Here is a 12490-nt window from a genome sequence, read left to right on the forward strand (position 1 = left end):
TTGAACCAGAAGCCTGTAACTCTTTGACATAAGCCAGTCACAGTGGCAACCTTTTTCGTTATAATTTGACTGATTGATTTAAAAATCCTTTTACAAACAGATACTGTAATAGTACCTCTGTGTAGCTACTACTAATACTATTCCTAAAGGTGCTTTTTCAAAAGGCAAATGGACTTTGTTTTTCCTTGAAGACGTTTTGCTTCTCATACAAGATGCTTCTTCAGTTCTTCCAACTCTGAGAGAGAGAGAGAGAGAGAGAGAGAGAGAGAGAGAGAGAGAGAGAGAGAGAGAGAGAGAGAGAGTGCTAACAACCAGATCAGGGCTTTTCAACCTTTTCACAGATTGTACCACTTTTAGAACATGACAGTATTCGAGTGTGCTTAGCAAGGTATCAAACACTTGATGACTAAAAATAAAGGGGAGGGATTTGGGGCTTTACTGGTTAGATTCATTTGTTGTTATAGAAATGGCTAGTTTATAATATTATGGAAAAGTAAAAAGTTGAGATTCAATGTTAATGCTTCCTCCCCCTCACTTTTCCCTTTTTTTCTCACTCTTCGCTCGCAAAAGCCTCTTACTCATTCACTCAGACTTTGCTCACAAAAGCCCCTCACTCGCTCTCTCACTCACTCACACTTTGCTTGCAAAAGCCCCCCTCCTCTCTCTCACACACACTTTGCTCGCAAAAGCCCCTCTCTCTTACTTTGCTCACAAAAGCCCACCGCTCGCTCGCTCACTCACTCACTCACCCTTCGCTCGCAAAGGCCCCTCGCTCGCTCTGTCCTCACCGCTTCACTAACAAAAGCCTCTTCTCTCTCTTTCTTCCTGTGTTTTTCTCTCTCTCTCTCTCTCTCTCCCTCTCCTTCCAAAATCTGCTCCTTTTATAACTTCTCCTCTCTCCACACTTCTCCTTTTCTCTTCCGGGTGCACTGGAAGCTCCAGTCAGCATGTAGCCGTGCGTGCAGATCTTGGGGCTTCTGCCGAGCCCTGCAGCTCCAGCTGATCTCCTCCAGGCCTGCGTGGCACTGCTTTAGCTCATTCCCTCCCCCGCTATACTTGGCTAGGGGTCGCGTATCACCTGCCAGGTGCTAAAGTACCACCAGTGGTACGCGTACCACCAGTTGAAAAGCTCTGGGCCAACTGACTGCAAGGAATATAAATCCTTCCATTGTCCACCATTCAGTCAGAATTGAAGAGGTTTTTTGGATGAGAAGCGAAACGTCTTCAAGGAAAAACAAAGTCCAGTTGTCTTTTGAAAAAGCATCTTTGGGACAACCATGACCTGGATGACTGAGAATCTCCTTAGACATACATCTTCGCCTTCTCCTCCTCCTCCTTCTTTTATTTATATGTTATTTATATGTTTCACAGTTTCCAAAGAGTCTGAATCATAAGTTAGATCATCTTAGGTTTCCAAACTAGATCCTTTGGATTCAAAAATTTATGTAAACTATTTTGTTGCTAGAATTGTCATTATTTATTTATTGAATTAGAAAAATTATATAGCCGCCTTACAGAAATAAATACCATAAGAGCCACGTTGGTCTAGTGATTAAGGCACCATGCTAGACACCAGGAGTCTGTGAGTTCTTAGCATGGAAGTCCGCTGGTGATTTTGGGCCAGTCACTCTCCCTCAGCCCAACTTGCCTCACATGGTCGTTAAGGAGAAAGCAGGAGGAAAAAGAACTAAAATGTATGTTTGCTGCCTTGAATTATTTATAAAAATAAAGATGGGATAACATAAATCAGAAAGAATCTGATTTTCAAGATATACCCAAGTTAATTTTTCAAAGGACTGTAAACCACTGCATGACTGGCCCAGGACTGACTCCCACGTTCTGAGTCGAGGGCGATTTTGCTGAGCTAGCAAAATTACTTCTTCCTAGTAAATCTGTGCTATGTAAATGAAATCCAGGTAGCAGGCCATCTTGTGGATAGAGCAGTGGTGGCGAACCTATGGCACAGGTGCCAGAGGCGGCACTCAGAGCCCTCTCTGTGGGCACGCGCGCCATCGCCCCAGTCCTAGGCCTTCAGCTGGGTTTTATAAAACCTTTTCGCTTTAGGCTTCCGCCGCCGTGTACAAAAAGAAAAGGTTCAATCAATCAGTCAATTTCAACTTCTCGCGGGGAAAAAAGATCTTGCAAAGTTGGAATTGATTGATTGAACTTTTTAGTCCCACCCAGTCTGCTGTTACCACCGCAGCCACGCCCACCCAATGGGCCACACCCACCCGGCACCCAACGATGCATAAGTGGGTTTTGGGTTGCAGTTTGGGCACTCGGTCTCTAAAAGGTTCACCATCACTGGGATAGAGTTTGTTTCCTTACACACTTTCATTGCTAAGCCCTCATTTGCCTCCTACTGTGGTGGAAGTAGATGATAAAGGCAAATTTTGGAATAAAGTTATGCTAGCCTGAAACTAGAAGAATGTATTGAAAACCTAAACCAAGGGCTCTCAAACTTTGTCCCAACTCCCTAAAATAATACATACTTATTCCTGCTGTACTGCCTAAGTCACTTGCTATTTCATATTCCTTGTACAGGTTTTTTGCACTTGGGCTCCTGTATCACTCAAATGGTCAAGACGCTGCAGCATTACAGGTTAGTGTGCAGAATGGCTTAGCTCTTTCTTTTTACACTTTAAGTCTGTTCAAAACTTGTGGTGTAGCGATTAATGTCCTGAGCCTGCAGATGGGAGATAAAGGTTCTACTCCTACCTTAGGCATGGAAGCCTGCTGAGTGACTTTAAGCCAGTCCCTCCCTAATCAGCATTGGTTTCTGCAACAAATAATTGCCATTCTAATATATTTTTAGACAGAGGCAAAAATATTAGGAATGGAGGGTGTTTACTAAGACCTACACATAATAAAATAAAGATTTAGACATTCAAAGAGAGGAAGAAAGATCTGTGTAATTGAAATACGTGGGCTTTTTTCCTCCTGGTAGATAAAAGGGAATTTGTATATGTGCGTGATAGTGTGTATACATAAATACATAGAGAATATAAAGTTGTTCTGTGGATTAAGAAGAAGATACTGTTATATGGAGTGAGGAATTGTTCTTGTAAACCTGCCTGCAACTTGTGAAAGAAACTAGGTAGTTTGCTGGCAACCTCCGTTCTCTTCCTGGTTTTGAATGTAAAACACAGTGCATAGCCCTAAGTTTTTATATATGGCTTTAATAATCTCTCTTCTATTCCTCAAGGTCTGTTCTTTTAGGAGGATGGCCTAGAGCAGAGGTGTCAAACTGCCGGCCCGTGGGCCGGATGCGTCAGGGCGAAACCGCACCCACCCTATTGCCGGCAATGGAAAAAAAAGTCGCAATACGTCGCGACACGTCACGTGACGTTGCGAGTTTGACACCCCTGGCCTAGAACCTAAGAAAAATAGCATTTGTCCTTTTAAAGATTGAAGTGAAACTTCTGTTTCTTTACTTTAGTTATGGATACAGATAGTCAATGGGGAGATTCAGGATTCTACACGCACAGACCTTTATGACTATATTGTAGACTTCCTAACCTCCTGTTCTGACCATGAATTGGTGTGGAAGTACGCAGAATGGATCTTGGAACATAACGAGGAGGTATGTGGCTAAATCCTTCGGGGAAAAGTTTTTAAAAAATTGCTGTTGCTTGGATAACTTGTCTAGATTAATTAGACCTGTACATTGAGTTTTATTCGTGAAATCTTTCATTCTGTCCCCTTGTTATTCCAGTATCATAACTCCCAAGCAAAAGTCACGGTGTTTATGAAGCAAGTATCAAAGTATCATTCAGATGCAATTATAGTTGTAGGTACCAGGGTGTAGGCCTAACATGGACCTTCATTTTTGTTGTTCCTCTTGTTTTTAAGGCAGTGTTTCTCAGGGTTTATTTTCCTTGATTTGGAGCATAGAATTTAATACCTGAAAAATGCAGTATTTTTGTTAGAGTTTTTATGAAGTCTAAATTGTATTCCTCACTTTAAGGAGGGAAGTGCAAATATGTTAGGTTTTGTTTTGATTTTTCAAACACTGTATTCAGTTGTAATACAGTATCTAATTTCTAACCAAAAACACATATCTAGCAAACGTAACATAAGTTTATTCCTGGCTTTTTTGTCATTGCTACACAATGATGAAATTCAATGGTGAAAAAAGTAAGGTTCTACATTTAGGCAAGAAAACCCAAATGCACAGGTATAGTATATATGGTACCTGGCTCAATAGTAGTAACTGTGAGAGGGATCTTGGAGTCCTAGTGGACAATCACTTAAATATGAGTCAGCAGTGTGCTGCAGCTGCCAAAAAAGCCAACACAGTGCTGGGCTGCATTAACAGAGGGATAGAATCAAGATCACGTGAAGTGTTTATACCACTTTACAATGCCTTGATAAGGCCACACTTGGAATACTGCATCCACTTTTGATCACCACGATGTAAAAAAGATGTTGAGACTCTAGAAAGCGTGCAGAGAAGAGCAACAAAGATGATTAGGGGACTGGAGGCTAAAACATAGAAGGAACGGTTCCTGGAATTGGGTATGTCTAGTTTAACGAAGAGAAGGACGATGGGGGACATGATAGCAGTGTTCCAATATCTCAGGGGTTGCCACATAGAAGAGGGAATCAAGCTATTCTTCAAAACACCTGAAGGCAGGACGAGAAGCAACGGAAGGAAACTAACCAAGGAGAGAAGCAACCTAGAACTAAGGAGAAATTTCCTGACAGTTAGAACAATTAATCAGTGGAACAACCTGCCTTCAGAAGCTGTGAATGCTCCAACACTGGAAGTTTTTAAAAAGAGACTGGACAGCCATTTGTCTGAAATGGTGTATAGGGTTTCCTGCCTGAGCAGGGTCCAAGGTCCCTTCCAACATAGTAGTAGTAGTAGTAGTAGTAGTAGTAGTAGTAGTAGTAGTAGTAGTAGTAGTAGTAGTAATATAATAATAATAATAATAATAATAATAATAATAATAATAATAATAATAATAATAATAATAATAATAATAATAATAATGTTTTTTTTCAAATGTCTATGTGAATAAAGCAAAAAAAAAGTAAAGTGTTTCAGAAACTGGCCTATGAACTGTCACTTATACAATTCTGAAATCTCTAAATGTTATATTGTTTTAGGTTGGTGTATACATTTTCACTAAAAGGCCCGTGGAAGACCAAGAGAAAAACAGCTTTAACCCAGATGATGTCATCAAATGCCTTAAAAAATATCCAGTGTCACTAGTAAAATACTTGGAATACTTAGTTCTAGAAAAAAGAATAAAAGTAAGTTTGGGTGAGGCCTTCTGTAGAATATTAATGCTTTGAAAAGGACTATATAAATGTGTTTGTCTGAGTGTTCCAAGCTGTACTTCTGCATTTACATTTTGTGTTTTAGTGAATTCAGCATGCTTGCCTAATTCTCTTCTGTAGAGTAACTTGGAGGTTGAACCCTCTGTCCTCACCCCTTGTTTATTCAAATTCTAAGTAGAACTGCCAATGAAATTGGATGTTGTAAAAGTGAATGGTGGGAATGGTATAAAATTCACATTTTATACACATAAAAGTTTTTGTACTTATGTGCATTTGCTAAACTAAAAACAAAGAATTATTTTTTACATTATTTCCTCGGTTAGTTGCTATATTCAAGTGTAAAAAGAACTGAAATGCCAGAAAAATAGACATCCTTCTCAGCTGTGTCTAATACTGTACTTGTGTCCTGGACTGCAGCACAGATATGAAATAAATATTTTGACTTAATCTTCAATTTCTCTCTAATCTCAGAAGTATATATTTGGACAACTTTAGAAATTAAAATGTTGCTCTCCCAGAATTACTTTTGACTATGACTTCGTTGTTTGTGTATTATACTTTTAACACACCTAAGAAATAGAAGCTTTTGACATTGTGTCTTAATACTTTATATGAGTTTTATTGAAATAATTGATAAAAATGGTGTATGAAAACTGTTTTGATGTTGGCTTGGTTACTTTTATTTTCACAGAAGGAAAAGTACCACACCCATCTAGCAGTGCTTTACCTCAATGATGTGCTCCATCTGAAGTCACTGGGTGCTGAGAGGCAGGAGAAGCTGACCAAAATGCAGACAAAACTACGCAGTCTTCTGCAGAGATCTGACCTTTACCGTGTCCATTTCATTTTAGGTAAGACACTTCAAACTATAGTTATCAGAAGCTTTTTTCCATCAAGAAATGTATTCTTTTCAGGGTTTAATTTATTGCATTTGAGTGCAGTGTTGGGCAGAGCTGATGTGTACTGCCAGACTCCAAAATGTTTGAGACTATTTCTCCATGTCTCCCCCCCCCCTCTCTCTCATACACACACACACATTTTAAATCTCCTTTTGTTTCTCTTGTCTGGTGGACTGCCAAGAAACAGTTTGCTTTTGCCAGAGATAAGAGCTGATTGCTTGCAGAAGACTTTTGAATCTACAGTTTGAAATGTATTATAGAGGCTCAAAGGTATGATGCCAAGAAAGGCACAACGTGATGTGAAGTTACGTTATTGTGGGATTATATTTAAGGTCTTGTATTGAGACCAATTTTTATTGCTTTACGGTCAGCTTAGGCTTCAGGATAACTCAGAATTGATCCAACAAACTGAAATCTGAACCCTGCTAAAATGCAATATGAAGCAGTTCAAATAATTATTAGAAAACATACAGTACATTGCCACAATATTTGATACTGAGAAATTTAATTCTAGCAAACAGACAATACTGAATTTTTAGGGGAAAAGGATGAGTATATTAATTGTTCCATTAAACATGGTTCCATTAATTAGAACTAGAATACTTGAATACTGCTCCAGGATGAATGTTAATGGCTTGTATTAAACCTTAATTGAAATGAAACCAAGATTCTGTTTTGCCATTTTAACTAATCTTTCCCTGAAGGTGTAATGGGGGTGCCATTTGAACTATTACATGTTTTAAGGATCTGTGGAGTTTATAATATTTGGGAACTGGACAGCTTTATTCTCCCACGTAGAAAAAACTTAGAGGTTAAAGTCATTAGTCAGTGTCTCTGATTCCTATTTTGGGGGATAACCATGGAAGAAGCACTAATATGATTGAAAAATTCATTTCTAAAATGTATAGCTGGTTTCTAAAGAAGTGACATAGCTGTGTAATTAGAAGAGAAACAGGTTGTTCTCCATTTGCCTATTATATCAAAAAAGATTTAACAGTTGATTCAAATTAAATAGAGTAGACAGTTCTTCAGCATTGGGCCTTACTTGTAAGAAATCCTACATTTTTCCAATATGATTTGTGATCATGTTGGGAAAATATGCCTGGAAGAATTCTCCTTACCCTAAGAATTTTTATTTATAAGTAGCAAAGGTTTGGGTGTTAGGCAGATTGTAATAATAAATCTTTTGCTTACTTCCATGTCACCAAGATTGTAAGAGAGATACTGTTCATGCTGATTACTTAATTTAAATTGCTGTTATAATATTTAAGGTGTTGCATATTAGTAATATTTTGAACTCATCTAAGAATCATCCTAGAAGAGCAGTCACTGACATGTGAATATGACTGCTGTCAGGATGCATTATCTCTTAGATTATCAGCCTGGATTCAAATTAAAGAAATAATCTTTATAATGCAAGTAGACTATAATTTTGTTTGTGTACTTCGTGTTTGTTTCAATCAAGCAGTCCAACTTGCCTTTCTACTGAAAAGGCTGATAAAAAATATTGTTTTAACTTGTGTTATGAGTCTTTTCTGATGACTAATCATGATGCCCTACAATTATATGTATATTATATGTGTAATGTTTTGCACATATCTTCAGAACAAAACTATGTGAATTCACCCCTCATTTTTGCTTTATAAGAGTCAGAACTCTAGTAGGTATCTTGTTCTGAATGTATTTTTCAGTTGACTTATTGTGTAAAATAATCAAGAGTCTTGTATCAGCTTAAAAGTTCACAGATTGATTGTAGATTTTATGGACTGTGATTAATTTCACTAGATATAGAAGCATCTTGAGCTGTGCATCTATGGAGGGAGAATACAAGGGAGATAAAATATCTGGATGTGAAATGTATTGTAGGCCAACCCAAGAGAAATAAACATCCCTTCTTTTCACAAGGCTTCTATTTAAATTTGCATTTGGCAGATAAAATTGCTGGCACAGATCTTCATGCTGAGTGTGCAATACTATATGGAAAGTTAGAAGAGCATGAAAAAGCTCTACATATTCTGGTCCATGAACTGAAGGACTTCTCAGCCGCTGAGGACTACTGCCTATGGAATTCCGAGAGCAAGGGTCTTCCCTACAGACAGAAGCTTTTTCATATGCTGCTCTCAACATATTTCAATTCCAGCACACCCAACCATGAACTGAATATGGCAGCCGTTGACCTTCTGAACAATCATGCAGCTGAATTTGACGCTGCATGGGTTTTGCAGCTTATTCCTGCCAGCTGGTCCATACAGCTTCTCTCCTCGTTTCTGATGGGTGCAATGAGAGAAAGTCTCCATTCACAAAGAATGGCTGAGATTGCACTGAGCTTAGCAAAAGCTGAGAATCTTATTTACAAGCATGAAAAGGTAAGTTTATAGGGTTTAATCAACAGGGATTTTGGCTTGCAAATTTCTCCTTTTTAATTCATCGTAGACCAACACACTCTAATTTTTGTGGTTCATATGTACATGATAACTTATTTATGATTCCTCTCTCTTCTTCCTGTGCTACATCTGTATTAAAAACTGTGAGCAGGAGTAAGTGGGTGGGTCTTTCTTTATTTTTCTTTGCTTCTCCCTTCCACTGCAATTAGATCCCCAAGCTTTCCAAGGATCCAACCAATCCTCGAAGCCTTTTCAGAAAGATACAAAGTCTCCTCCTCTCACTCCCAGGATGCTGCCAAAGATCTAGTGTGATCATTCCCATTAAGTATTATGATTTCCCTAAAGGAATGTTAGAATTGTATCTCCATGAATGCAGGAAGTTGGTGTAAGAAAATGGTCATTCAGCCTTCTGTGGTCAACCTCCTATCTCACCAATAGTGGCTTTTGCAAAAATAAAATTCGAACAACCTTACAGATGTTTCTCTTGTTGTTGCTGCTTTTAGGTGAAACTAAGAGAAAGCCCAATCCTTCTCTCAGACAAAAAACTCTGCCAGGTGTGCCAGAAACCTTTCAGTGAACCTGCCTTTGTCCGATATCCCAATGGCACTGTGGTCCACACGCACTGTGCTACAAAGAGACTTATGAATTCCAACACAAACCATCATTTATCCAGCTCCAGTGGACGGACATGAAATGAATTGGGTCAGTGGCTGTGCTAGTGTTGGATACCTGGGAGTCACAAAAGAGAATCTGCTGGAAAAAGAACAAATCAAGAAGAAGAGGCTGGCTTGGCGTAGATGGGAAGGAACAAGCTCAATGTGAAACATAGCCACTGGACTTTTTAAAAAGTAACGGCACAAGGAATTACAGGGCTTTATGTAGAATGGATCCTTTCCTCACAGGAACGGTGAGTGGTTCAGCATGGAAGAACTTTTTTTTTTTTAATTAAAATTTGCACTGAACTTTGTTATCAACTGGTCTTGAAATGAGAGAGGACAGCATCACGTTCTGTGCTCTCAATACGGTTAATATTTGAAGCACTTTTGAGCCTTTGTTCTCCTCCTTTCTCTGCCTTGTATGTTCACCTATTACAAACTGATGGAAGCACTGAGCTCTTAGTAATTCCTGCATTAGTTATGAGCAAGGCAGGACAATGCAAAGACCACTGACTCACTATTTCCAACCTTAGGAATAAAGTCAAAATGTGTGTGTCTCTCATGTGGGAAGCATATAACGTTTGGGATTGGGGGGAGGTCTGGTGGAACAGACTGTAGTAATTGTAATGACTTATTTATTACCATGCAATTGTTATGTAAATACTGTTGAATGAAAAGGTTTTTTATATCTCAACATTCTCTAGAACCAACATAACTAATCAGCGATTCCTGGGTAGTGTTTTTTGTTTTGTTTAAGAGTCTGTACCTATCATTACAAAGAGCCATTGTTAAGCTTGCCTGCAAGCAAAGAAACCAGTGCCTCTCCTTTGCAGGAATGACATGAAAACTTTTATTCTAAAGGATAACAAAATGGGGGGAAAAATCAAATCAACAGGTGACTTCTAAAGGTGCTGAGTATGCTTGGTAACAGTTAATAAACTACTTCATGGATTCTGAAACAGTGTGCCAAACTCTTTGAAACTTGCCAGGTATCTATAATGCCTTCTACATTTTTAATCTGCAGAGATTATATGCCCATCCAGTCAAAATCAACTCTGAATACATATGCATGTAAGTTTAAAAGTACAAAATCAAAAATATGATGATGTGAAGTTGCTTTTTCATTTATATTCCCCCTTCTCTTTCTCTCTCATACCCCAAACTCATACCTGCTTCTCCAGTTCAGTGTTACTACTCAAGTTAAAGAGGGAGGCACTGTGTTCTTGGGTTAGTTTACGAATTACAGCTTTAATTTGTTTTATTAAAATTTGGAACAGGCTTTTCCTCATATTCTTGGGAGCCCATTTCAACTGAAAGCAAGGATGTCTTTTAGCAGGTTTTGCTGACAAGAATAGGATAAAGTTACAGAAAGCTCAGCAAATGGAAAGCTTTCTTTTAGAATCCCATTTATCTCTTTTAAGGTGGAGAGTTTTTCACACACTTCACAGTGTAGCAAGGAAATCCGTTCTCTTAATAGGGAAGAAAGGAAAAGAATGTTCAGGTGGTTAAGATAAGATTTTTTTTTCAAGTTTTGAACATAACTTTTATTTTATTGCTTAAATGTATAGGTTTCTCCACTACATAGCTTCATATTTTCTATATCACATGGAAGTCTTAAAATGAATCTCTTCTGTTCAGCTTTTCAGCTTAATAGAATTATTTTAAAGGGAAGCACACAATAGCATCTCTGCTGTTCATAGCTGTCTTAGGCACATAACCAAAGAAACTGGCAAGTTGTTTTATGAAACTGGGTAGGTGTTTAAAGAAGAACAGGAAACTGGCCCCTCAGCTACATATGGTCCTTTGCCAATGCTAGATGTTTTAGGCCATCTGCATTTACGATTGACTTCTTAAAACGCCATTGTAGCAGAAACCATAGATGATGCTCAGTGTGAATGCTAGAAATCAGATACTTTGATTTTCATACTAATTGAACATTAGGGTTATTAAGTCTAGAAAATAAGCAGCCTACCACTAAAAGTTTGGAAGAATAAACTTTGTATTATCTGCATGCTTATGAATGTATATTAGCAAGCAACTCACCACCTATACCCTCATACAGCTTCTAGGGCTAACAATTACTAATAACTACTAAAGGATAATATTTATAGCTAAGGGTTGACATGAGGGGTTCTTGGTGCTCTCCGAGCTTGCTTGTTTTCTTGCAGACATTTTATTATCCAGATCTGCAAGAAAACAAGCTTAGAGAGCACCAAGGACTCCTCAAGTTACTAATCACCTTGGTTTAAGGAAAGATATTATTTAACATACATACTTGTCCCTTCAAGTCCTTCTTGACTCCTGGTAACAACATGCACAAGTCTGTGTAGTTTTCTAGACAACAGTTCCCATCTACTTCAATTAAACTAAATCCAATTGGATTGGGAGGTTTTTGTGCAATGAAAATATGTTGTGTAGTTTTGATATTCCAAAGGTGCTTTTTCAAAAGGCAATTGGACTTTCTTTTTCCTTGAAGATGTTTCTCTTCTCTTCCAAAAAGCTTCTTCAGTTTTGACTGAATGGTAGAGAATGGAAGGATTTATATTCCTTGCAGTCATCTGGTCTGAGAGTTGTTGAGGCCACGGAGGTTTATCTGTGCCTTCGGTCGGTGGGGACCTGTTTTGCTGTTTTACAGCGTTCACATATTTTTGCAGTATGTGTCCTAATGTGTGTTTTATTTAATTAAACCAGGAAAGTTTTAAATGTTTTGATAATGAGCATTGCAGGGATATGATTTTTTCCCTTTCTTTTCCATATATATATATAGTACTGTTGTGAAGATTTAATACATACGTACATACGTACGTACGTATGTATTAAATCTTCACAACAGTACTATAACATGAATGTGTATAAAAAATTATGTGAAGATGCAGCTTCACAACAAAGCCTCAATACTTGTGATATTTTTTTAACTTCACTGAGGTCTAAATCTGTTCTTTTGTTTTTTATTATGCTTGATAAGACCGCTGCACCATTCCATTCCCTCGGATTTGTCTATTGGAATTAACATTTGTACATGTTAATTTTTTTCTTTTTTTACATTTGGCTGAAGTTATCTTTGGATCTGCTTGCTTTTGGCTTAGCATGTTGCATTTACTACCTAAGTTCAGGCTTTGTAGGTTGCCCTAGCTAAGTTTTTTGGGGGGGAAATCCCCCTTGTTTATGTGTGATGTATACTGAGATCAAATGAAGGAAACATAAGGAAGCGGTATTTTAACCATCTTCCAAAACTATCCATATGTGAAGTGTATCATTTGTTCAT

General features: G+C 38.1%; 1 protein-coding gene across 1 annotated transcript in view; it reads left to right on the plus strand.

Moving 5' to 3' along the window:
- Nucleotides 1-10169, plus strand: part of TGFBRAP1 (transforming growth factor beta receptor associated protein 1) — a 19031-nt gene extending 8862 nt beyond the window's left edge. Inside the window, exons 6-11 of the mRNA XM_015815243.1 lie at nt 2545-2602; nt 3440-3583; nt 5113-5259; nt 5978-6137; nt 8118-8551; nt 9073-10169. Coding sequence (XP_015670729.1) covers nt 2545-2602; nt 3440-3583; nt 5113-5259; nt 5978-6137; nt 8118-8551; nt 9073-9261 — 1132 coding nt within the window. The 3' untranslated portion in view covers nt 9262-10169. The remainder of the gene's footprint in view (nt 1-2544; nt 2603-3439; nt 3584-5112; nt 5260-5977; nt 6138-8117; nt 8552-9072) is intronic.
- Nucleotides 10170-12490: the final 2321 nt, after the last annotated feature.

This window comes from Protobothrops mucrosquamatus, unplaced genomic scaffold, assembly GCF_001527695.2.
Source record: "Protobothrops mucrosquamatus isolate PMUCROS unplaced genomic scaffold, P.Mucros_1.0 scaffold327, whole genome shotgun sequence".
NCBI classification, from domain to species: Eukaryota; Metazoa; Chordata; class Lepidosauria; order Squamata; family Viperidae; genus Protobothrops; species Protobothrops mucrosquamatus.